At 46.1% G+C, this 27,583-nt stretch overlaps 1 protein-coding gene across 1 annotated transcript; it reads right to left on the bottom strand.

Annotated features, from left to right (window-relative positions):
- Positions 1-226: 226 nt before the first annotated feature.
- Slc1a4 (solute carrier family 1 member 4) lies at positions 227-27,583 on the bottom strand. Its single transcript, XM_034509323.2, has 8 exons — positions 26,817-27,583; positions 15,336-15,378; positions 13,599-13,661; positions 10,001-10,167; positions 5,217-5,450; positions 4,689-4,883; positions 3,259-3,393; positions 227-1,517 (listed from the first exon to the last, which is right to left on the bottom strand). The coding sequence occupies exons 1-8, from the start codon at positions 27,338-27,340 to the stop codon at positions 1,283-1,285; spliced, it is 1,596 nt and encodes a 531-aa protein (XP_034365214.1). The 5' UTR covers positions 27,341-27,583; the 3' UTR covers positions 227-1,282.

The following is a 27,583-nucleotide window of genomic DNA, read 5'->3' as shown; positions in this document are numbered from 1 at the left end:
CCTTTAATCCCAGCACTTGGGAGGCTGAGACAGGCGGATTTCTGAGTTCGAGGTCAGCCTGGTCTACAAAGTGAGTTCCAGGACAGCCAGGGCTACACAGAGAAACCCTGTCTCGAAAAAACAAAAACAAAAAAAAAAAAAAAAAAAAAAAAAAAAAAAAGAGAGAGAGAGAGAGAGAGAGAGAGAGAGAGAGAGTAACAGAGTTGGGTACCCAGAAATGGGGTACAAGTTGCAAAACTATAATTTCCACAGATTTATCCTTGGCCTTATCAGATCCCAATGAAGTAGGTAACAGGCAGGTTACCTCAGACCCAGGACGAACCATAGGTCACACACAAGCAAGTCGTTTACCGGGGAAGCCAGACAGAGGTCTGGGAACACAGATCTGCCTTGATTAGTTCTGGATTTATTGGGGGAGTTATTATTTTGTAGCTTGGCAGCACTTTAGGAAGGATCTAGTCAAACTGTAATAGACTTACCAACCAATATGAGTTGGCAACTCGGTGACCACATCACCCCTCCCAGAGGAGGAGGTCTAGGTCTGCGGCTAAGTCCAAATGGAAATGCAGGGGAAGTGTTGGCAGAAGGCCAGGCCTGCGCTCGCTCAACAGGAGCAGAGAAGTGCCTCAGTCTAGAATGGGAACAATCCTGTCTCACTCTGTTTAGGGTGCTCCCTGGTCTGCCCCAACCTCAGAGTTTATGGTTTACTCAGGCTGTGCTAACCACCACATGGAGTATCTCAAAGTTGTTTTACCTCTGGTCCCTCAGAAGCCACCCTCACAAGTGGAGCATAGGCCTTAACCCAAATGCCAGCTCAGCAGATTCCAGCTCAGTCTGAGACACTGGGAAGCTCTTCAGTGTCTGCTGCTGCAGAGACAATGTAATAGACAACTACAAACCCTCGGGCTTGCCCAGAAAGCACCAGATGCAGAGCTCCTGGGGGACAGTGAAGAATCCATCTGCATTCCCCCACCTTTATCCCCAGGCCTGTTTGAACCTGGAATCCCTCAGGCCTGGCAGCTCGAGGGGGTTCCCAATAGAGTCAAGCTGCATCCACAGTTCCACTGAGACATGGATGGAGACAAGTCAGGATGTTCTAGTCCTCAGTTAGCAGTCCTGGCCTGGGAGCCCCCATGCCTGTGCTGAGAGGTCACTCTCAAACCGGTGATTGGGCCAAACATTCCTTGGGAGACGAAGTCTGTGAGGGCCATGCCCACATCAATGGGGCAGGCTACCAGCGTGGGTTGCTGGTACTAGCAGGCTGGCCCAAGACACAGCACCTTCACAGCACCGACTCCTTGGATTCGAGTTCAGGAGCAATGGCCACAGGGCCTGCCGAGTTCTGGTGTGTCACCAGAGGCGACGTCTCCTCCTCAGACTTGGAATTGGGAATGGCTTCCACCTTTACTTCTTGAAGCTCCTGCTCACCTTTCTTCACTGCCCTCTGATTCAGGTGGTTGAGGATCCCAGCTCCCAGGGCATCCCCTTCTACATTCACCACAGTGGTGGTCCGGTCCCTGGTGGAAACAGGAAGGAAAAAGGACTAATGCTATACCCAGAGTCACCACTGGGGGCGCTGTCACAAGCACAGGTGCCCACAGGGGAAGCTGACTTGTAGGGATCAAAGTTCTGAGTAAATGGGTATTGTCTGAATGGGAATGGCCCGATGCCTCACACCCAAGTGAGGCGGGGAAAAGCCAGGTGAGCGAAGTTCAGAAAGGATAGCAAAGCCTTCCCTCTCTTACTCTGTGTGAGGATGTTGACAGTGTGACACATTTATGGCCTGAAGTCAGCTGTTGGGAAAAGAGCAGTTGAAGGTAGCAAACAAGTCACCCGAGCGTGCTCAACACCTCTGGGAGTTGCTATGCAATCTCGTTCCTGCCAGCCATCTTCCCATAGACTTTTGTTACGTGCAATGGCCCTGCTATAGAGAACACCGTGTGCATTTGGGAGAAGCAAGCAGACATGGCTTTGGGTTCAGATGTTCTTCCCCTCAGTGTTCCAGCACACTGTTTCAGTCCTGGGTACCAACAGCATGTGCATTCCATGGCTGTGGGCAAGCATGTCATAGAAAACAGCCCTGCCCTTCCCACAGCCTACTTAGCACAGGTTAGCTCAACAACACCCTAGTCACTGGAACTCAGAGAAAGGCCTGTAGTCATTTTGAAGACAGGAAAAATGGTGTGATCTTCTCCAAGGGGAACTGAAAGGGCTGGAGCCCTCTGCTGGCTTGTGTGCCCACAGGCCTCTACTGGGCAACCAGCAGGAGCGCTATTTCCTCATAGGCTGAGCACCTCTGAGATACATTCTCTGGGCAAAAGAGACAGTTGGAAGGAGAAAGAGACGGATGATCCCTGACTGGCTCTGGTCCTGTCTAGCACAGGAATGGAGCTCTCTCCGATGAGGTGTCAGAAGCTTAGGAGTCTCTATCAGACATTTTACCCCATTTCTATGAAGACCCCCCAGGCTTCAGCCCAGCATTGCAGACCAGTGCCAGACACCCGGAGCCCGTGTCTCTCTGCCTGGCTGTGACTGGCTGTGACCAGCCCCCCAGGATTATCCTCCTCACTAATGTTTGCCGAATGCTGCCCCACATGCCCCATGTTCTCTGCACTGTACAGAATAGTGACTCAGTTAGTCCTCATCATGACCTGACATGGGTGTGAGGCTTCTACTATGACAGCAAGACACACAGACACACGGACGAGCCAGGCGAAAGGCTCCTTTTCTTACCCTTGAGCTCTGCTCTCCCCATATCATTGCCTTAGTCAACTTTCTTATAGAACAGTCTTATTTATATCTGCATGAGGTATCAGAAGGGTCAGGTGACCAACCTCCAGACATGCTTGTGTGTGAAGGGAACTGCATGGATAGCAGCCTGGTCACCTCCTTGCCTTCTCCTGAGTCCCAACACAGGGTGTGTGCATGCTCTTCTTGCATAGCAACCATTCCTTAGATATTTACAGGCCAGGACCAACCACTGCTCCAAGTATGGACCCTCTCCTCTGCTCCTTGAACATACTGTAGGCTACAAGCAAGTCCTGGATGGTCAGCCCTCATACCATTTGTGAATGTTCATGGGCTCTTGTCTGCTATATTGTTGGCTTCTCACAGTTAGAAATCTGGCTTTGCTGGCTTAACTACAGATGCCCTCCAAAGCAAAGATGGTTTTAAGTGTCTCTGTATGCACCAGGTCTATGTTCTCAGGGGCCTCGACAAACTCCCTTTATTCTAGGGTCTTTGGAATCAGCTACTTACACAATCCAGTCCACAGCCAGGATCAGAGAGAGGTCGTGTGTGGGCAATCCAATGGCCTCCAGGATGATGGCAATGGTGAGGACCCCTCCAGCAGGCACACCTGCTGCTCCAACACTGGATGCTGTGGCAGTCACTCTAGGGTACAGCAAAGCAGAGGCAGCCTTGAACACGGAGCATGGAGGTGGCCCGGGGAATTACAGAGCACTGCAGCCGTGACTTATAAATAAGAACCACATACTCTAGGAGCTTGACAGATGAGACATCCTCCAAGGACACTCGGACCTCACACTCTCCAGTTCTGTGCTCACCAATCCAACCAACTGCTGACCCAAAGTACCGAAAACTAACTAACTACTGCACATCTATGGGTCATTTTTTTTTTCTTATTGCCTTAATGATGAATATAGCAACAACTCCCCTAGCACTTGCATCATATTAATCTAGATAAGAAATCTAGAAATGATTTAAAGTATTGAGGAAAATATGCACAAATTATATTCAAGGCAGTACTGATATGGTTTGAACCTGAAATGTCCCCTACAGGCTGCTCTTAATACTTGGTTCCAAGCTGTCGGCTGTACTTTGAAGGCTGTGGCGTCTCTGGGAGGTGAGGCTTGGCTGTAGCTCACTAGGGATGGGCTTTGGAGATTATACCTGCACCCTGTCCTGACCTGCATCCTCAGCTTCATGTAAACAAGACATTATCCTTCTCGGAGGCCCAAAACTCCTCTGAACTATAAGCCTCAACAAACCTTTCATCTTTTAAGCTGTTTCTGCCAAATATTTTGTCATAGCAATGCAAAAACCAACAACTCCATCTACTTATTATTTGTTGGAGTAAGATGGTCCTGGAACCGAAGCCCCTGTGACAGATAACTTTGATTGTTGGTTTGATTGAACTGGGAAAGCCCTAGAGTCTTAGTGAGGCAAGTTTTTGGGTATGTTTGTGAGGACATTTCCAAAGAGGGTTAACTGGGATGGGAAGACTCACCCTAAGCGTAGGGAGCACCACACCATAGCTAGAGTTCTAACTGTATAAGAGCGGAAAAAGGACAAAGCCAGCTGAATGCCGGCACTCATCTTCCTGTGCCCTGATTGGCCCAGATGTAGGCAAACAGCCTCCACTCCCACACCTTTCCCACAACAACAGACTGTAACCTCTCAGAGTGTAAGACAACACACAGCTTTTCTGCCTTAAATTGCTTTCTGTGAGGTGTTCTGTCCCGGCAGCAAAAAAAGTAAGACAGCCTCAGGATACTGAGGGATGCCTGTGATGAATTCTCACCTTACCATCCCGCCATTACAGACAAGACACCCAGTGATGCTGGGATTGTTTTTTTTTTTTTTTTTCCCCCCAAAGGAAATTGTGAACACACACATCAAAGTTTTAAGCCCGGCTTAACAATGTAGGAAAGAGTAACAGGGCTCACAGAATGGTGAAAATCTGTCCTGCGTTCAGGTCCACGTTGTTGAGCTGGGCGATGAATACTGCAGCCACACACTGGAAGATGGCTGCCCCATCCATGTTGACCGTGGCCCCAATGGGGAGGATGAACCTGCTGATCCTCTTGTCCACACCATTGTTCTCCTCAATACACTTCATCATAGATGGAAGAGTCGCTGAGCTGGAGATGGGGAGAACAACCAAGCATGGACACGGTCCCCAGCCAGGGAAGCACCACTCAGCTCAGACCCCGGAACACACCGGTGTGGCGGCCCAGCCAGTGTCTGGCCGCCTTCCCTCAAAATGAAGGAGGCCAGCCAGACCTCTTTCAAAGTTTCCAGTGTAACTGTCAAGTCCCACAGGACTCAAACATGACTTCCAGGATTCACTTGTTACATTATTCACGAGGATTCCCCTAAGGGCCACATCTTGCCTCAGTACACAGTGATTCCTAAGAGAATCACTGGGCTCACCTGGCTCCACGCCCGTTCGGTTGGTTCTGCAGCCCACTCACCTGGAACAGGTAGCAAAAGCTGTTGCAAATGGGGTGAGGAGGCCCAGGAGGAATCTGAATGGGTTTTTCCTGGTAAAAGCAAAATAGACAAGAGGCAGGACAATTCCTCCATGGATAACGTGACCCAGAATAGAGGCAAAGATGTATTTCCCGAGGCTGGTCACGAGCATGATGATGTCCTTCATTTCCACAATCTTGCTTCCAATCAGGAACATGATGCCTATAGGTACATACCTAGGAATAAGCATAGATAGTCATGAGGGAGGTGGTGAGGCTGGGGGTACTGAGCCTCCCAGGGACGTTCAACTGGATCATCTTTGTCTCTCCATAGAGTTAACTCGCAACACAAAAAAAGATGGGGTGGAGTCATACTTAGGGTTTTACTGATGAGAACAGACACCGTGACCAAGGCAAGTCTTATAAAGGACACCATCTAATTGGGGCTGGCTTACAGGTTCAGTCCAGTATCATCAAGGCAGGGACATGGCAGCATCCAGGCAGGCATGGGGCAGGCAGAGCTGAGAGTTCTCCATCTTCATTTGAAGGCTGCTAGTGGAAGACTGACTTCCAGGCAGCTAGGGTGAGGGTCTTAAGCCCACACCCACAGTGACTCACCTACTCCAACAAGGCCACACCTCCTAATAGTGCCACTCCCTGTACCAAGCATATACGAATCATCGCAGGTGGGATGACTTTTTTTTTTTTAAATAAACAATTTGTGTGACTGAGAAAAATGAAGATGATCATCTTCCAGGTGAGTGCTCCCACACACTTAGAGTCCTCCCTCTGGTGCACACACACCTTTCTTTTAGCTTTCCTTTTCTTCTTCCTCTCCTTTTTCCCCCTATCCTTCCTGTTACCCAAAGTCTCATTACACAGTCCAGGTTAGTCTGGAGCTTGTGATCCTCCTGCCTCAGCTTCCCGAGTGCTGAGCTGAGCCATTACATCTGGCTCTGCGTTGTTCCTAACTGACTAACTGCTACCAACTACATGGCAAAAGGCAAAGAATAAAAAATGAAAGGCTATGGGCTTGCAACTGTGAGCTTGACTTTTAGCTCTGCTCAGATTTGTCCTGAGAACTCAGAAACACAAGAATCCCACAGAACTGCCGTGATACAAAATGAACACGGCCCAGGGCTTCCGTGAAGTTTTACATTCTTTGTGGCTTGGAAGACATGATCCCGTGGGAAAAATTCATTAACAATGATATTCTGGGAACACTGCCAGAAGAGGAAGATTTTTTTTTTCCTTTTAAAGGAAGAAAAGGAATAAATTATAGAAACTACGAAGAACAAGTCAGTTGCCGTGAATTTAATATCAATCTACAACTGTCGTTTTAACTTAGAAATTTTAATTTACAGTTAATAATCCCTCCTCATTCAGATTTCAAGGGGAGCAGAGGTGTGAGGAACATGAAGTCTCATGCATCGGCCCCCAAGCACCCAGTGGAGGGACCAGCGTGATTGACTTTTTGAGTTTTCTTTCTAGAGACATTCTGAGTAGTTTTAGGAATTTTAAGTCTCATCTTCAGATGAGAATAGGTCCCCTCTTGAGGACCAGACTCTTCAGGCACCATCCTCAAACCAGGTCCCTCCAGACAAGCACCCCTAGTACCTAGAGACTCCTGGATGCCTAGAGATACAGGAATGCATTTAAATCTGCACTGTTTGACATGTCACATCATGCTTCCGAGATCTTTTTCTATCAGTATTTAGAAATTTGCCTTTTGAAATAATGACGATGGAACACACATAAAGTTTAGCATTGAAACATTCATTATATGCAGAGTTGGTCACCTTTACGTACATTAGAGTCGTTGGGCAGTTATTCCCACCACCCCGCCCAGAAGTGTCTCCATCACTCCAGAGTAAAGCTCTGCTCTCATATACAGCAGCTCCCATGCGCTCCTCCCCAGCCAGCCTCGGGTAACTACTGCTGTAGCCACACAAAAGCAGAAGATACATCCTTGTCTTTCTGTGGCTTGTTTCAGCAGGCTCATGTCTTTACGTTGAAGGTATATGTAGTTATACCATGTTGTGGTATATGTCAGAATATCATTTTTATAAGGCTGAGGAACACCCCTTTTTCTACATATCATACCACATTTTGTTTCTCCATCCGCCCACTACTGATAGACATTTGGGCTGCTTCTACCCTCAACACGCTATTGTGTTGTTACTGTTAGGTTTGAGACAGGATCACAAGTAGCCAAGCCTGTTCTTGACCTGACCCTCTGACCTTCACCTCCTTCCTGGGGGTGAGATTACAAGCTTGTGAAGTTTCATGACCTTGTGGTTAGTATTTCCTCAATGCAAGTACCTGGGTGTCCTCCTAAGTGCTCATCTTTGGAAACACGCCTGTCTGTGTGTGCCCACGTGCCTGTATGCTGTAGGTCAGGATATCAAGTGGGGCCCCTGCTGATTTGGAGGTGTGCACATTTTAAACATTAGGAAATGGTGTTAAATGCTCTCTGAAGTGGCTGTACCAATTCCTGTTCCCACCAACAGACTAGAGGGAAGCCACCAACCCTGCTTCCGCACCAATGGCGACCCAGGGGAGACTTCTGAAGATGTCAGGAAGACAAGTTCATTGTCATAACTTTGAAGGGCAGTCCTCGAGGCCGAAAGTGCCAGGGTTTAGAACCCTGTTCTCACTCTCATCAACTGAATAACCAATTCACCGTTACTTGATTTTCAACTGGGAGAGGCACCCCTTAGGCGGTGTACTGTCCATGTCAGCTTTCCCTTCCGTGAACTGCCTGCTTGCACACCAGCCCACACTCTAACAGGGTAAACACACTGTTTTCAGTCATAAGGACACTAAAGTGGGATGTGGTAAAGCTGGTCTGCCAGTGCTTGGAAGATCCAGACATGGAGTTCTAGATCACCCTTGGCTGGATAGCAAGTTCAAGGCCAACCTGGGTTACATGAGACGCTGCCTCATAGAACCAAGCCAAACCAAACATCAGTGCTCTCCCTAGAATAACAACAGTCAAGTGAAGAGGCACGGATGCAGCAAACCCGGGTTAATGTTATTTTTTTTTTTTTTTTTTTTTTTTTTTTTTACACTGAGCTAGAGAAATGCCACTGATGGGGTCTGGATTTGGCTTGTCAGTTTCAAATTTCTCCTAAAACCAGTCCAGTTGGTACCTAAGTCAGTTGAGAGGGAAGTGCTGGGATCATTGGTGGTTGATAATAAGAGATACTTTGTATGTGAAGGAATGAACTAGTTTGTTTGGTTGGTTGGTTGGTTGGTTCGTTTCTCCAGACAGGGTCTCTCTGTGTAGCCCTGGCTGTCCTATGTCCTAGAACTCTCTTTGTAGACCAGCTGTCCTTAAACTCACATTGAACTCCACCCGCTTCTGCTTCCCAAGTGCTGGCATTAAAGGCGTGCACCACCATGCCCAGCTTCATAAACCAGCTTTTAAGGATATCACGAGTTTGGATAACAACTAATGGATAGCATCAGTTTGGATAACAACTAAAATTCAGAGGTCTGCCTAGGTGATGGATTAGCTAGTTCTTATGTCAACTCGTCCCAGGCTGGCTCAGTCCTTGGGAAGAGAGAACACTATTGAGAAAATGCCCCCCACGGGATTGGCTTATGGTGTAGTGTATTTTCTTGGCTGATGATTGATATTCGAGGGCCCAGTTGACCTTGACCACCACTACCCCGAGGCAGGTGGTCCTGGGTGCTGTAAGGAATCAGGCTGAGCAAGCCATGAGGACAAGCCAGTAAGCAGCACCCTCCATGGCCTCTGCATCAGCTCCTGGCTCCTGGGCCTGCACTGCTTGAGTTCCTGCCCTGACGGGATGGGATGTGAAAGTGTAATCTAAAACAACCTCTTCCTCCTCATGCTGTTTAAGGTCATGATGTTCTATCACAGCGACAGAAACCCTAACCAAGACAGGTAAAATGCCAGGAAAAGCTTTTAAGATTTGAGGGCTGGAACTAGTCTGATTTCTTGGAACTTGCTCTGAAAGAGATGGTCACATTGTTATTTTTGAGCCAGGATTCAATATAATGGTTTCTACTGAGCCACCATCCTTTCATTAATATGACACAAAGAAACACTTATAAATTAAAAGCTTTCATAGAGGACCATTTCAAGTTTTATCTAAGCAGGGGGGAGATAAGTTGTTTTCTCCTTGTAAAAGGTCACATTAAGGATCTCCTTGAAGCTTAAAGTTTATCATTTTAAGATAAAAGAACCTTATTTTATGCAGCAGACAGTAAACTAGACACGACAAGTACATGAACTGACATAGGAAGCCATACATGATTGTAAACTAGACATGACAAGTACATGAACTGACATGGGAGGCCATACATGGATCATGGTGATTGCCAGTCCAGGGTTCAGTGTGAACACCAAACAGTTACTATGTGCTCCTGGTTCTCTAGGAGACCCAGACAAGAAGAGAAACTACCACATCACTTCTTTAAAGATTTAAAACATCATCATCAGTAGTGTACGCACGTGTGTGTGTGTGTTTGTGTGTGTGTGTGTGTGTGATATGTGGGTACATGGGAAGGTTGCAAACTTTTGGGCATGTTTTCTCCTTCTACTGTGGGTTCCAGAGATCAAACTCAGGCTGTTAGGCTTGCTGTCAACTGAGTCACCACCCTGGTTCAGCCATTGCTTTTGGTACCATGCCGGGCTATGCTTGATCAACCCCACACCAGGCACAGGGCCAGGTGTCCCACAGGGTAACATAGAGTACTGAAATTTTTCCTAGACACCAGGGGCCAGTTAGAAGAAGAAATGGCAGAGTAACACTCACCACATGATCCATGACACCAGCACCATTGTTGCCTCGTTGAAGGAATTGAAGAATCGGATGAGCTCTTCTCCCTCAGGGCCTAGCTTCTTTAGAGCCACTCCTAACACCAGGGCAAAAAGGACCAGTCCTAAAATGTTCATCCCTTCAACATCTGTGACAACGGGGATCTGTAGATCGGAAGAGATAGAAGGGGTCAAGTCCAACAACAGAGGGGTTCGACGTTAGCGTGGGTCTGTGCGGTGTCTGAAACACTGCAGAATAACCAAGATGCACCTGTGCTCTTTAACCTTTAGTGAGGTACAAACAAAGGAGCAGAAAACAGCAGGAGGCAGAGTCGGAGCCTACACAGTTATTAGCCAGGAGTGGCTGCTCACACCTGTGATCATAGCACTCGGAGGTTCGGGAGGGAGGAGCACTGAGGTTTTGAGGCTAGCCTGGGCTATAAAGTAAGACATTGTCTCAAAAGAACAAAACAAAACAAACCCAGAAAAGCTAGCTGTTAGAATATTCCTTCAGAGACCCGTAACTGCCGTCTCCCATGTCAGCGCATCTTTTGCCATTTGGACCTTATACTGACCTCCCAGTTGACAAGTCTCACGAGATTTTCAGGAGTCGTATGGGCTCTCCCCAAGGGTCTTCAATAAATCACCCACTGAAGATGTGTAGACATAGCTGGGCGACTAGGGAAGGCAGAGGCAGGCCGATTGCTGTGACTTTAAGGCCAGCCTGGCCTACAGGGCATTCCGGGAAAGCGAGGACTGCACAGTGAAACTCTGATGTCAAAAACTAAAAACCATAACCAAAAAAAAAAAGAGAAGAAATAACGAAAAAAAAAAAAAAGATGTGGAGACATAACAGAGCCCTTGTGTCCCCAGCAAAGCTGAATTCCATGGCTGCAGGTCGTTTAGAGTAAACAGGCATCTCATCCTGGCAAAACATCCCTGCCAGGCATGATCTGATGGTAGCAGAACTCAGGCAAGTGAGGCCAAGCAGCAGGACTCTAACTCAAGGCCACTGAGACTCCATGTCCCAAACAAACAAACAAACAAACAAGCAAACAAATAGGGGCTGGGGAGATGCCCGGCGCTCTAAAGGAGCATTTACTGAGGACTGAAATTCAGCTCACAACCACATGTAACTCCAGCTCTGGGGGATCTAATACCCTCTTCTGGTCTCCTCAGATGGCTGTTCTCAGGCATAGGACCCCTACACAGACACATACATATACATAATAACTAAAATAGTTCTAAATAAATAAGAGTAATTTAGAATAAATAATTAGAATAGATAAATAAAATAATTCTAAATAAATAAAATAATTCTAAACAACAAGAAGAAAAACCTTCATAAGGTGATGTATAGCAAACATGGTGAAAAAGCCCAGACAGCAGCTCTGGTTCTGGGACTAACTACCTTCTTTGAACCTTGGGTTCCAGCCCTCAACTGCTGTTCTGTAAAAATTACGTTTATTTACTTACTATCTGCACGGTTGTGTACACACACAGGGCACAGCGCCCGTGTGTGGATGCACACACGCATGGAAGTCAGAGGGGATAATGTTTAGGAGTCAGCTCTCCTTCACAGTGTCTCCCAGGTATTCAACTTCAGTCATCAGAACCGAGCAGCGTGTGACTTACCCTGCTAGTCAAGTTACCAGCTCTTTAACTAATTTTTTAATACAATGTTTTCTGTTTTTTTTTTTTTTTTTTTAAAGGCTGGTAGAGTTTTGACCCCTTAGGCCCTTATATGACAAGGTGTGTAGGCTGGGTGGAGGGCAGAGCTGCTCCTCTTTCCTGTGACAGCCCAGGAGAAATTGCTCCTGTCTAAAAGAAATGCAGGGACAAAGAGTGGAGCAGAGACTGAAGGAAAGGCCATCCAGAGACTGTCCCACATGGAGATCCATCCCACACGCAGACACCAAACCCGGAAACTATTGCTGATGCCAAGGAGCGCTTGCTGACAGGAGCCTGTTACAGCTGTCTCCTGAGAGGCTCTGCCAGAGCCTGACCAATACAGATGTGGATGCTCACAGCCAACCATTGGACTGAGCACAGGGACCCCAATGGAGGAGTTAGGGGAAGGACTGAAGGAGCTGAAGGGGTTTTCAACCCATAGGAAGAACAACAATATCAACCAACCAGATCCCCAAGAGCTCCCAGGGACTAAACCACCAACCAAAGAGTACACATGGAGGGACCCATGGCTCCAGCTGCATATGTAGCAGAGAATGGCCTTGTCTGCTATCAATGGAAGGTTCTGGGATGCCTGAATTACTTGAGGCTTCAGACAGTCCCAGATGACCCTCAGTACACCATTTCAAGATGTTTGCAGTGGAGATCAGTCTTCCTAAGGTTCAAATGGTACGACTCTGTTTAATTGTTTTGATATATGATTTCACTGTTTCACTAACTGTCCCGGAACTCACTTTGTAGACCAGGCTGGCCTTAAACTCACAGAGATCCACCCACCTTCCTTTTCCTCCCAAGTGCTGGAATTACAGGCATGTGCCATTACACCAGGTAATGATTCTGGTTTATATATAACAAAGAATTTTTCCAAAGTTTGGTGTAAAGCCAAGAAAAATACCATTCTGTTAACTTTACCAAGTGCCATTTACCATTTTAGAAGTGTGTTGACAGGACAAAGTACTAAGATTCAGATCACTGGTACAACACGGCAACTTGAAGATGCAGCTGTAGCATTCTGGGTTATTATACAGACAGATATGAAAGCATCTACTTAGCACCCTCCCCTCAAATGTGTAAAAAATGTACTAACAATATGAGGCTGAATTCTGTCTTACCCCTTTTGTTATTCTGAACTTTCATTATTCTGAAACAGGCACTTCAACTCTGTAGCCCTAGTTTCAAGATTCCCTGCTGCTGAGACTGTAGGACTCTACGGCAGACACACCTTTATTACATTCACGGCAACGGGGTTCCCTATGTTGCCCTGGCTGGCCTGCATCCCTGGGTTCGAGCGACCCTCTTGCCTCAGCTCAAGTAGCTGGAACTACAGGCACACACCACCATGCTCGGCCCACTCTGACTTTACTCATTACTTTCTTTTATTTTTGAAGGAGAATCTCTTTGTATAACCTAGGCTATCATAGAACTCACAATGATTCTCCTGCCTCAGCCTCAAAAGGGCTGGGATTACAACTGTGCTCTATCAATGCCAGGCCTCAATGTTTTTAAGTCCAAATTTATTAACTCCCAGTATATGCAAATATATAAAACCTTTGTTATATCTTCTATAATTGTCTATTTGTATGGTGAAGTATGTTTAGGGTTATTATGTTATTTTTTATTTCTCCCATATATCAAGTTAGTTTTCTAAAGTTCCATGTGTAGGTTATGCTGAGACACATTTCCATTGCATTTTAGCTAAAAGAGCAGCTTACAGCCCTCTGGAGATTCCGTGCTTTGGTGTTTGGCTGTGCTGTAAGGAGCAAACCTACCCTGGAGGTTTTAAGTATTCCATTCAGACCTCCAATCTCCAATCCCAGTAAGTAACAGACACACTGTGGCTGTCCTCCATTAAGGAAGCTGGTTTGCTTTCCCCACATTTCCATAAGCCATCTTCTGAAGAGCCTTACCTTCTCTTTGGTCACGTTCCCCAAGCTGGTGTTATGGGTCACCACTGTGTAATTGGTTGCAGACTAATAAAGAGGAAGAAAACCCATCATTAGTGAACAGGGATAAAGACCCACCAGAGGCACCAAGGGTACACAAGGTCCCATTCTACTGCTGCTACTATTCACAGTGAGTGCGCTGGGCAAGCTGCACTTGGCTTGCCTGATCCTGACCTCTGAATCCTGCACAAGTTACAGTAACACTCAGGCAGCCAGCCCTTCATGAGCTTTTGGGTTATTTAGGGACCAAGGGAACAGAGAATTTCCATCTGTTCCTTGGGCAATAGGGTTAAGAAGACGTAAGCTATTTCCTTCAACAGCTCATGTTTCATATTGTTTAAGAAGTTTGGCACAAATTCCAGAAAGACAAAGTTCATCACATTTTATTTTTATTTAGATATTATGTTCCACTGTATGCCAGAATGACCTAAGTGTGGCTGCTCTTTGACATCTGTTTCTAATCTGGCTTGAGCTGCCCACCTCCAGAGAAAGGAGCACGGGTTAAGGCAGTGTCCTCAGGCCAAGTTTCCCAGGCCTCGGTCCTACTGTTAGTTGAGTAGACACACACCTTTGCATGGTGAGCACTGCATCTCTCTCCCTGCTAAGGAGGTCACGTGGCTACGGAACTGTCAGACAGCCACAGAGAGCTATGAACCCGAGTGTCTGATCGAGCCCATGTTTCAAGAGCTTTGGTTTCTCTCTGCTTTACCACAGTTTCAGAGAGGCAGATGTATTCAGCTGTCCAGTGATTGGGGTGGCAGGGAGACCAACCCCATTCATCTTTCCGTGACAGCACCCAAAGCTCTATGTGTTTTTCCTCTACTTCACATTATATACAAGTCACCCATCCCCCCCTTTTGGCAAAAATGTACATACTACCTTGTTAGTCAGAATAAAAGTATGATTTCTGAAAATTCTATAATGTTTCAGACAGTCTCCAGATAATAGTCTGAAGGCATTTTCTAAATGATATAAAGGGATATTGGAGCCCCCTTTCTATATCTTAGAGGGTTTTTTGTTGTTGTTTCAAGTAACCTTCTATTAAAAACTGACCATAATGTTACTATGGTTTTGTTTTTTTTTGTTTTGTTTTGTTTTTTGTTTTTTTTTGTTTTTTTTTTTTGTTTTTTTTTTTTTGTTGTTGTTTTTGTTTTTGTTTTTTCGAGACAGGGTTTCTCTGTGTAGCCCTGGCTGTCCTGGAACTAACTCTGTAGACCAGGCTGGCCTCGAACTCAGAAATCCGCCTGCCTCTGCCTCCCAAGTGCTGGGATTAAAGGCGTGCGCCACCAACGCCCGGCTTCTAAGTTTTGTTTATAACAATATCCCTCTGGATTGCTCTGGTATATCTACAAAAAGCTCCTTTGGCGTCCCCCCCCAAATTTCTTCATGAAGGACCCCCCCCCAAGCCTCTTATTCTCACTGTTACTGAAGCTTCTCTCCAGGTTTCAAAGGGAAGCCTCTCCTTCCCTCCGTGGCCCCACCACTTGACCCCAACATATACTGACCATTCTGTTCTCCCTCCCACTTCCAGGCCTGATCATGATTTCAGGGTCATTTCTCCTAACAAGCCCCATTCATGAAGGGTTTGGGGAGGGACTACCCTAGGATCCCTCCTTCCTGTACTTTACAAAACTCTGGTGCATTCGTTTATACAGTTCCCCCACCAAAGTTTCATATATTTGATAAAATATCAAACCTTACCGTAGTGAATGCAGCAACCACAAGATTGGAAGGGAACAGGTTTCTGTAGGAAAAAAAAAAAGCAAGTGTTTTATCAGGGCTGTAGGTTTTTGTTGTTGTTGTTTCTGTTTTGTGTATGTGTGTGTTTTAAGTACTGTGGTTCTATAACCTGGGGCTCTGCATATACTAGGCAAGTGCCCTAGCACTGAGATATACCCCAGCTCACTGTAAACATTTATACAGCCTTGAAATCTGCTGTGTAGCAGAGGTGACGTTGACCTGTGGATCCTTCTACACATCACCAGCTCTGTTTTGATTGTTTTTAAGTTATACTTTTATTATTTAATTGTGTATGTGTGTGCACATACATGTGTATAGACACACCAATGGAGATCAAACGAGGGCCAGATTACCACAGAGCTTTGGTTACAGCTGAGACATCTGATGTGGGTACTGGGAACTGGGGGATAGTCCTCTGCACGAGCGGTAACCACTCCAAGTGTTGAGCCATTTCTCCACCTCAGCGACTGTTATTCAGTTAGTGCTGAAGCAAGGTCTTACTTCCTATGCAGTCCCGGCTGACTTTAAACCCTCCACCTTCCTCCCACAGCTCCCCAAGTGCTGCAACTACAGGCATACATCACCAAACCTGTACAACCAATGGACCTGGTTGGGTTTTACAGTAATCGAGATCCATTTAGAGAATCGGGAGATCTTGGAAGGGAGGGTACCAGGGTCCAGAAATTCATCCTGGCAAGTTCAATAAAATCCTATACAACTATCTGTCTCAAAGCCTGTGGAGTCCCCAGTGTTCAGCATGACAACAGCCTCATTTATACTTGCCTGCCTGAGCCTGGACTAACTCCAACCAAGAGATTTTTTTTTTTGTCTTTTCACACCTTGAACACACCTTCCAGGAATACAGCTACCATGTAAATTATGGGACAACAGTTTGTTTTGTTTTGAAAGTTTCCAAGAATTACTTCTCCTTAGCAGTGGCTTTCTCCTTCTCTCCCTGTGCACCACCATGTCCGTCAGCAGTAATTCTAAACCAGAAATAAGGATCCAACCTCTTTTAGAGAATTTACATAGTTTTTTAAAGACTTATTTACTTATTTGTGTGTGTGTGCATGTGTACATGTATGCGTGTATACATGCTCCCTCACCTGCTTATACAAATGGACACTGGCTATGCATGAAGCCAGATGTTGGTGGAAATCAGGTGATCTCCTCAAATCATCCACCACCTTATTTTTGTAAGATAAAAGTTTCCCACTGCCTCAGGAGCAAGCAAATCCCAGCAATCCTCTCTCTCCTCCTCCTCCTCAGAGCTGGGGTTAAAGGCTTACGTAGGATGCCTAGTTTGTGCTATGGGTGCTGAGAACCAAACTTGGGTCCTCAGGATGTGCAGCCATCACTTTAACCACGAGCCATCGACAGAGCTCTGTCTGCATTTATATATTAAAGCACATCTTTAGAAGGCTGGAGAGATGGCTTGGCAGTTAAGAGCACTGGCTGCTCTTCTGGAGGACCACATTTAATTCTCAGCACCCACACGGCAGCTCACAACCTTCTGTAACTCACACATGTGGTGCCTAGATACACATAAGCAAAACATCAATACACATAAAATAAACACATTTTATTGTAATATTTTCCTTTTATCATTTATATTAATAAAGTCATTGTGATGTCTTAAATACATGTATAGGAATGAATTTTATGTTTAAATGAAAGCATTTGTTATTTTTTAAAAAAAAAAGGCAATAGGGATTGGGAAAATGGCTGTTAGAAATGTGCTTTTGCCTCAAGCACAAGGACCTAAAATAAATCCCACGGACCTACATAAAAGCCAGAAGCAGGAATGTGAGTCTGAGATCCCAGTGCTGGGAGTCCCAAGACTGAAGGAGCTGGGAGTATAGAGCTCAACCCTTGGGAGGCAGAGGCAGGAGGATCGCTGTGAGCTGGAGGCCAGCCCAGTCTACATATTGAGTTCCAGCACAGCTATGGTTACACAGAGGGACCCTGTCTCAAAACAAACAAACAAACAAACAAACAAACAAACAAACGGAGCATGATTGAAGAGATGATTGAAGAGGAAGATGCCTAGCTTTGATCTCTGGGGTTCATGTACTGCACATGCAAGCAACACACACACACACACACACACACACACACACACACACTAAACAAACAAACAATAAACAAATGAGCTTTCAGAAAACTGACTGAGTCCAAAATCTATTCATGCAAACAATTTTTGTTTATTGATGTCTTCTCCTCTTCCTCCTCCTCCTCCTCTTCCTTCTCCTCCTTCTTCTCCTTTATATAGACTAGGCTAACCTTGAATTCACAGAGATCCACCTGCCTCTTCCTCCCAAGTGCTGAGAATATCCTCTTCAGAGCAAGGCTCTGTGTGGAACACTGGCCGTGATTTATAAAATACCATATTCCAGCTATATACTCCCAGCAGGAACAACAAATCTGGAAGAATGATAGGCACAGGGTCGTTCTTTACAGGGATCTCTGTGTGGACTTTCCACCAATTCCTGCTCCTGTAGGCAAGCTGAGCTGCTGAATTAATTATGAACTAAGCAGGATCTAGGAGCTGGGAGATGAGCCTCTGGCCATGCCTTTCAGGGATTATCTGAATTTGGCTGAGATGGGAAGACAGCCTAAAAGTGGGCAGAACCATTCCCTGGGGTGATTAGAAAGAGAAAGTGAGTTTCACACACTCCCTTGCCACTCTATTTTCTGATGTGGCTTCAATGTGCCCGGCTGCTTCAAGCTCCTCTCACCTTGATGGACTATACTTTGAACTGTGAGCCAAAATAAATCTTTTCTCCTGTAAGTTGCTTTTTTGTTAAGAGTATTTTATCACAGCAACAGGAAAAGAAGGTAAGACGGGTTGTTCTAGCAAAGAAACCTACAAACACACACGCGCAAAATATATGGTGTTGGGGTTCTGAGACAGGCAGCTGTGATGACCCAGCGGTGGGCGATCTAAGAGCCTCCTGGTGTTCATTTATTACACAATCCCCTTTCCTTGAGACGATGGAGTCTATGACTTGCTCGAAATCAGTATAATGCATGGGAAGCAATGAATGGGTCATTCCTTCTGTGGTTTGCTCACCTAAAATTGTAGCTTCCTGTCTAGTCAGCACACTCTCCTGTTGGTCTTTCTGGACTTACACACTTGTATAAAGGAAGCAGCTATTCCGGAAAGCCCCACTTGATGAGGAACTAGGGTGGCCTCCAGTCAACCTAGTCAACAGCAGAGCAGGAACCATGGCTCCAAGTCAAAACCTCAGCAAGCTGATTTCTGCCAATAGCCTCGTTGGCAAAGTAAGTCTCCCCTCGATGAGCTTTCAGATAAGAGCCAGCCAATGCTTCGACTGCTGTCCTCTAAGAGATAGAAGCTGAACGCCAAGATTCCCGCCCCACAGATCTCCAGGACTATACCTGTGTGGGAGTTTAAGCTGCTGTATTGCAGCCATTTGTTACTAGACAGCTAATACACAAGCCAACAGTATAAGTGAGATGAAAATCAAACCGGAAACATGTTTAAGACTCTCACTGTGCTCCCAGAGGACAACCAGCATTCATAGCCTCCCCACACTCACTGGTCTACGAAACCTGAATTGGTTTTGGCCATGAACAACCAGCAAGTGGACACCTGCACAAGAGCAGAAAATGGGGATCTTAGCTGAGTTAAGTGTTGAAAATCATGAAAAGTTCTTATCATGGGCATATTTTCTTTAAACAAGCAGATGTGGACTTGGGGTAAAGCCCAGTTGACAACATGTGTGAACTGGATTTGGTCCCCAGCGCCTTTTAAACAGGGCACACACCTATAGCCAAGCCCCTATGGGGTGAAGGCAGAGGACAGGAAATTCAAAGTCATCTTTGGCTATAGAGTACATTTAGGACTGGCCTGGGTTTCATAAAATTTCATTTTATTTGTAGTTTTTGAAAGATAAACTAGCAACTTATATTGGGTAGTCTTTGGTCTATCTGTGAAAAGCAATATATTTATCTTCCTTCCATTACAAAAACAACTTCCTATTCCATCTCCATGTGACTAGGTCTGGCATCTCCTTCTGTTTGCTAGTCTCCTCAGGAGCAGAAAGAGAGCCTGTGCCAACCTTCCCGGTCTTTACCCACTACTTGCCAATTCTCGGTTCCCAGAACCAGTTGGCCAGAGGGTTCTCCTTCTGTGAGGACAGGGAAGTTATGAAAACTGCCAAGTTAGAAAACCTCCACCTTCTGTCTGACTAGTTTTATGTCAACTTGCTGCTAGACCAGCAGCTCTCAACAAAGGGTCGAGATCCCTTTGGGGGATCGAATAACACTTTCACAGGTGGGTGTTGCCTAAGACCTTTGGAAAACACAGATATTTACATCACAATTCATAACAGTAGCAAAACTACATTTATGAAGTAGCATAACTGTGTGGTTGGGGTCACCATAACGTGAATAAAAGGGTCGCAGCATTAGGAGGGCTGTAAACCACTGAGCTAGAGTCATCTGGAAGGAAGGAACCTCTATCTATATGGCTGTGGAGCATTTTCATAATTAGGGCTTGATGGGGGAGGGCCCAGCCCATTGTAGATGTTGCCAAACCTGGGCTGGTGGGCCAGGAAAGTCTTCCATGGTCTTTGCAATAGTTTCTGCCCCTAGGTTCCTACACTGTTTGAGTCCCTGTCCTGAATTTCTTCAACAATGAACAGTGGTTTGAAGCATAAGCCAAATAAATCCCTTCCTCCCCAGGTTGCTTTGGCCATGGTGCTTCATCACAGCAATAGTGACCCTAACTAGGAAAACCTTCCCCACAGGAGATAATGTGCCCTTCAAATGCTTCATATTCAACAGGGTTAGCTGCTTCCTGGATGGGTTTGTGGAGTCTTCCATTCACAGCTTAGAAATAGACCCTCTTACAAAGGAGTACAGCCCCTGGTTGAAATCCTTTTCTGTCCTGCCTAATTTCTTAATCAAGATCCCTAACCTTGTACCATCTTATCCAGAATAGATCCTAGCAGAGCTCATTTTAAGACCATCAGTGAGCTTCAACAAAACACAGGGGTGTAGACAATACTAAAGGCAAAAAAACAACTCCTGACCAAGAAAAAAAAAAAAGGTAAAGTTCAAAAGAATATAGTGTACTTTGGCAGTCCAAGATAAAGTTAAAATATATTCACCATGATTCAGCACTTCTACGCCCAGATGCCTGCCCAAGAGAAACAAAAATATGCATCTGTAGGAAGATCTGTGTGCATGACACCATTGTGCATAAAGGTCCCTAGTACCACGCCCATTGCAGATGAATAAGTCGACTGTGATAAATCAATATGGTGGAACACCAATTGGCGATAAAAGGGAGCAGCAGCACAGAGCATCTCAGTAGCACTGTCCTGTGCAAAAGAAGCCAAAGTAAATACATGCTGAATAAGCAGAGTGAGATGGCACTCCAACAAATCAAACCAGTGGCTTGGAAAGAAAGAAAGAAAGAAAGAAAGAAAGAAAGAAAGAAAGAAAGAAAGAAAGAAAGAAAGAAAGAAAGGAAGGAAGGAAGGAAGGAAGAGTGGGCCAGTTGCAAGGCCCAGGTGAAAGATGGGAAACACTGAGGACAGACACAGTGAGGGCAGCCTCACCCAGCGTGCTGACTTTGGTAGTTATGAGTGCTCATGCCTCAAAGTTCACTAAACTGTATGCTCACCATGAGTGGCTTTCATTGCGTATAAACCATACCTTAAAAGTGTTTAAATAGAAAAAAAAAAAAAGATAAAGAAAAAAGAAAGAAAGCCCTGTACTCCGAGTACTTGGGAGGTAGTGCAGGAGGATCAGGAACTCAAAATCATCCTGGGCTCCACTGGCCCCACCTTAAGCACAGTCAGAAAGGTATGGTGATAACTGCAAAGATGTTTCCAAGTACATACACCCAAAAGGATGACCAAACTTAGCTTACAACATAGATCTCAAGGCCTAGGGATGTGTGCTAGCTTCCTCATGGCTGTGTTTCGATGTGAAGGGAGAGGTTATTTACGGATTCCAAGGTTTCTAAGGTTCAGTATAGTGTGACTCAAGTCACAGCAGACAGGGAATGTGGAAGAGGTCCGGGACAGGGCGAGATACAACTCCTTAGAACACTGTCTGCAGTGTCCACACTCCCAGCACCCCTAACAGCCCATTTTGAGTCCATCAGTGAATTAAACCATTCCTTACGTCAGAAACCTCATGACCCGGAAACTCATCTATGGAGACTCCCTTTCAGCCACACTTAGGAGCACGCCTTAGTAATTTCCTAAGTTTTTCTTAATCCGATTAAGTTGACAATCAAGATTAACCATCACAGGACTCACCCAAAACTCCTTTCATTCAGGGCCCTGGGTGCTGCACACCAGGAGCTGGAGGGCCTCCCCCTGGCTGGCTCCCAGGGCCAGGGCTGCAGGGGAAGAGCACGGTTCTCAACTCTGATTTCCAGCACAGATGCCACTCTTAGCCCGAGCACTCTTGCACCCCAGCCACAGATGCTTGCCAGGCAAGAAGTCTCCCTTAGTCGGCTCTCAACACAGATGGGACGCTGAGCTGGGAAAGATTCTGAAGGTGATTTTTCACCTTCCTGGGGCCCAGAGCCATGAAGTCCTCTGTGTTGGTGCTTTACCTGGACAAGCCCTGTCTGTCCAAGAGAAGTATTTGTATGTGTCTTGCCCAGTAGTGACTCTGGTTACTGAGCACCTCCAGAGGCAGGTAAGCATAGCTTTGCAACCTGGGACTCCACTAGCTTTGGGCTATGTACACGTCCATCTTCTACAGATGCACTTGTCAACCTAGGCCCTTCACCTGAATGTCCTATGTACACACAGTCCGCTGAACAATGCACCCAGCCATCTGTTAGCAACCTAAGCCCTTCTCCACTTGCGTCAAGCTACAGCACATTTCACTACAATGGATTAGGTTTCTCTTCCCCTCAGTTAATATCAAACATAACCAGGGTCTATTCAAATGCATTCTCAATATATCCCATAGGAGAGTAAGAGGCCCAATCTCTCTTGTGTATTTGAGTGTTAAGACAAACTGCGTCCTCTGCATGAACTTTTAGGGTAAAACTGCTTACCATCTTATATTGTGCTTAATTGGGAATACATATGATTACAATTAGACACACTTTATAGAAAAGAATACGCACACCGAGCAAAGGTTTGCATAGCATTAATCATAACAGCCCCCAGCACCATCCATCAATGTCAACCAAAAGACTGTCAGTTAAAACAGAACCACCCACGCTACGCACAAATCAAAACTTCAAACTCCTCCTTTTACTTATTGTTTTACATGCATGAGTTTTTGTCTGTATGTATATGTGTGTGCACCATATGTGTGCCTAGTGCCTAAAGAGGCCAGAAGAAGGTGTTGGATCCCCCGAACCCGGAGTTACTGATGGCTGGAGCTGACCATCTAGATGCTGGGAACTAAACGTGGATACTCTTCAAGAGTTCAATATGCGCTCTGAACTGCTGAGCTATTTTTTCAGTGTCCCCTTCTTTCTCTTGAACCCCACAAAGGTTACTCAGACAGTAGCTGAGGGCCTTGCTGTATAGGGACTATATATATTTAACCTCACTCATGTGGCCCCCCCCCCCCCGTCATTCTTGACAGCATATTTTCCTTCTGCTACTATCACTTAGCTTTTGAATAATGTTTCCTTGCTACGATAAGCCCTTATTTTAGATCCTCAAATAAGAGGCCAATAGTCTGGAAAACCTAGACTAAACATTGATAACCAGCTAACAGTACAACTGAGGAAATGAAAGTTTTACATACTTTTAAAGTAAATTTTTTTTTATTCTATTTTGAGACAGGGTCTCATGTATCCTAGGCTAGCCTCTGACTATGTAGCTAAGGATGGCCTAGAATTTTTGCTCTTCTCAAGTGCAAGGATCACAGGCAAGTGCTTCTTTATCTCCTTTATGCAGTGCTGGGGTCAACCCAGGGCTTTGTGCATCCTAGGCAGCCCTCCTCTAACAGGCCCTAACGTCATTTAAATAACTACACGTGACTAGTGCATATCCCGACGCAGTACACACATGCTGTTCTGGACCTGAAATACCAAATCATCCTTCTGCATAAGGTGTTTCTTGTTTTTCTGAGATACAGTTTCACATAGCCAGTCCTCCTGCCTCTACCTCCCACTGGCGTGCCCCATCATGCCTCGCTGTGCTATGTGTTTCTAACCCTGGGACGTAGCTCTTCATCTTACCCAGCTTTACGTCCGTCTCTTCTTTCTATTGTTTGATCCTAATTTACTAGAACTACAGACACCATTTACGTATTAGACCAAAGTGTTTCACACGTGAGCTGTCCACACAATCAACATACTGGCTTTATCAGCAGTTTAGAAGCAATCGTGTACCACACTTAAAACACTTTGTTGTAACTGGCTGTGGTTTGCCAGTGTGGGCCTGGGGAGTGTATATATGTAGATGCCATAATAGAAAAGGCATCTCTTACTATGGGCCAAAGTGAAAGCACAAAAATATGGAGTGTGCTGTTCATCCAGTCCCTCGGGCCAAACGTGGAGAGAGTGAACGGACACACCTCGCTGTGGTGAGCCGACAAGCCTTCTCAGTGTGGCAACACATCACTTGGATACATGACTTAAACAGGCACACAGGTGTGAGGCTTATCTGGACTGGCAAATGGAGAAGTTGGCTGTGCTGACCCAACAGTTCAGTGTGAAAAACTTCAAAAACGTTCCTTCTGTACACATCTGGTGCTGCTTGTCCTTCTGATCTATTGTCATCAAGGGTGGTATGTGTTTCCTCATCCTATATAAGAATATAAAATAGTGAACTTTTGCTCTTTTTTTTGTTGCTGCTGCTTCAGAAGTGTTTCCTTTTATTTAAGTTCAAAAATTCTTTACTAAGTCTGCAGGAACTTCAAAGACTCCAGAACAGGATAAGGCATAGTATGTATATCTGCTAAGTATTTATCAGCCCCGGTGTTTATTGTCTCAGAGCTAGTTAACAAAGATTTCTCCTTTCAGATCTTGGTACCCCCTATAAGGATGGAAGCTGAGGAAGGACTGGGGATGGCAGACCTGCACGGTGGTGCTCTTTATGATTGTATGTGTGTGTATGTTTTTAAGCTTGAGGCTAGCCTGAGCTAGTTCCAGGACAGCCAGGGCCAGAATGTGAAATCTCATTTTTAAGAAAAAAAAAAAAAAAAATATAAAAAGAAAAGAAAATAAAAAATAAATAAAAAAAAAAAAAAAAAAAGAAAGAAAAACAGTTGACCTAGAGATTCCCTTGACCCAGGTAGCATTTCTAGGTAGCTTGGGCCTGTTTCCTGTCCATAAGCTACTCTGAGCAGATATAGCCATACTTTCCTTCACTTCAGTACTTCATCCAAATGCCCAGCTGGAGGGAGTGGGCACCAACCTGGCTTATGGTAGTTCCTCTTCTTGGTTCCTCTTTTGGCTCTCAGCAAATATTTCTGAGACAGTGACATTGGGCCAGGACATATTACCATTACTATACATTTTGTCTTGGGGAATGAGTAAGACAAGCAGCCTTGAACCATGGGGCAGAAGACCTACTGATCTCCTAATCTGTTCTACCCCATCAGGGTCACACTTAGGGCCTTACCCATGACAGACAAGCCCTCTACCATTAAAGTGTAAACCCCGTCCTTGGTTAAGATTTCACTAGTAGCTCAGGCTGGTCTCAAACAGGAGATGCTCTAGCCCTGCCTCCTAAGTGTCCCAAACATTGTCATCCCTAATCTTTGCCTATGTTTCCTGTGCTGGAAGCAGAATTGTACTACCTTCCCCGGCCTTATCATGAGCTGCTAGGTCAAGTGCAGCTGGTAGATGCATCAGAAAATACCACCCCATCCTAACAGGCCACGGAAAGCTCTTCTGGGGAGATGCGACAAGGGTTGCCTTAATTGCTGAGAAGTTACACCTACACTGACCCTTGAGCCAAGACACTGGGTCACCATTCACTTTAAAAGCAGGAGCTGAGGGGGCTTGAGTCTAAAACCACAGCCATAAAACAGTAAGTAGTAAGTCCATTCTTGGGGTGATGGCCATCAAGTGGTTCTTACTCCTCCCACCCTCAATTACTGGTCAGTTCCTTTTTCAGAGATGGAAGGACATCATTAAGGCTCCCATGTTACCACACATGAACATCATACTCCCATGTGGACCACAGATGGCTCCACAAAAAGAATCCTGAAATTCCAAATTTGTCTTCTCTCCCTGAGGGAGCTGACCTGATATGATAAGTCAAAGGGGCTCTGGGCTTCAGTAGGTTTTGCTTTCTCTGAACACATCTACAGTTATTTCTCAAACCTGAAAACTCTTGGACTACCAAGCTGCCTGGCAGGCACCGAAGCCTACAGTCCCATCGAAGTCCCCATGGGTTACCTCCACTTGCTCTGTTTGCAGGAACTTTTGGTCTGTTTCAGCAGATTTTTGTTCCCAATACCATGTTTTGGGTTTTTAGTTTTGTTTTAGATGAGCAAACTTTAAGTGGCAGACAGCTGTCACATTTTCCACATGAAGAAATGGAGACAGGAGAGAGACAAATCACTCACCCAGAGTCCTCTGGTTTTCACTACCTCAGCAAGGAGGAGCTTTGCCCAGTGACTCAAGACAAAATATACCACTAAGGCTCAGAAAGCTGGAAGGCGAGCCAGCTGGACTCCTCGCTCAGACAGACCTGGTTAGATTAGTAAACGCCTGCAGACTGCCGTTTCCCCATCTGTGAACTTTGGATTACTGTAGAAATGGAGAGGTGAAACTTTGAAAACTACACTCTATCATCTCAGGGGATGAAATACAACTCCCGAGTGAAAAAAACAAGCAAAGAGAAGTGAAGATGTGTCTCTCAACCCTCTGGCTCTCACACCTTTCTATAAAGAAACAAGGCGGTAGACTGACCAAGAACGTCTGCAACCTGTCCCAAGCCTGAGACGCAGTCACGTATCAGGGCAACGGGCTCCACCTAACTAACTCCAGGTTTATTATTCTTGGACACATCCATAATTCTGAAAAAAAAAAAAATTGCCAACTTCCTTCACAGCCCAAAGGCTGAATCAGAGACAGCCTCAGAATACAAGCTGGATAGCTCCCCACGCAAAAGTCACTCAATGTCCTAGAAGCTTTGAGGTGATGTAGGGGAGAAAAACGAAGATTTTCAAGTCATGGGAACAATGAAAAACAAAACAAACAAACAAACAAACAAACAAACAAACAAAACTAAACTGAGAGCAGCCCTGTATAAGGAGTAAAGCGCAACTGAGAAGGTATCCTCTTAACATCCCCACCTAACAGAAAACCGGTTCCAGCCAAAAGCTGTGGCCTCCAATCTTTAAGGTGTGGCCAGCCCGTAGCCCAGACGTAATTTTGATATTTAGTGTTAAAGGCCAAGAGTAACTGAATATTAACTCTAGGTGATATGAGTGCATGTGGCGTGCCTTTGGCAGGGTGGAGAGCATTACCTGAGTAAATCGAGGAAAGAGTCCACCGTCTCTTTGGAGACCGGAGGAGGCCCCGAGTTCTCTAGCCCCAGGCTGGACTGGAGGGTCTGCGCGCCCGCCCCTGGCTTGATGATGAACGCCAGAGCAACGGCGAGCGCAGAGGCGCTCAGCGTGGTGAGGCCGAAGTAAGCAACAGCGATGCCACCCAGACGCCCGAGGGAGCTGGCGTCCAAGGAGGCGGCGCCCGACACCAGGCTGCAAACCACCAGCGGTAGGATGATCATGCGCAGCATGCGGAGCAGCATCTCGCCGGGGAAGGCCAGGTAAGTGACTTGCGTGCGGGTGAGCTGCAGCCCGCGCAGCGCCGCGCCCATGCCGGCGCCCACCAACACCCCCGACACGGTGAGCAGCACCAGCGCGTGGCGCCGAAAAAAGCCAGCACAACGCTGCGCTTTGCCCGTCTCCGTCTCGGGCGTTCTGGGCCCGGCCACAGGCTCTGCCTGGGTGCCGTCGAGGTAGCCATTGGTCTCGCCGCTCTTCTCCATGTCGCCGCCCGCCGCTCTAAGCGGCAACACGCGAGGAACTTGGACTTGGAGAAAAGACCGGTTTCGAATGAATGGATCAGGCGGAGACAGTGGTCTGTGCCAGCTGCGGCTCCCGAGCTCTTCGGGTCCCTACAGGAACAGTTTCCAGAAAGATAAAGAGAGACTTGATCTTGGGCTGTGGGCTGGTGCCAAGGCAGAGCAGACCCCACCGCGCCCAGCCTTCCTTCAGAGCCGCTGCTGGCT

The sequence above is a fragment of the Arvicanthis niloticus genome, chromosome 7, assembly GCF_011762505.2.
Source record: "Arvicanthis niloticus isolate mArvNil1 chromosome 7, mArvNil1.pat.X, whole genome shotgun sequence".
Classification (NCBI taxonomy): Eukaryota; Metazoa; Chordata; class Mammalia; order Rodentia; family Muridae; genus Arvicanthis; species Arvicanthis niloticus.
This window is presented reverse-complemented; position numbering and strand designations above follow the sequence as displayed.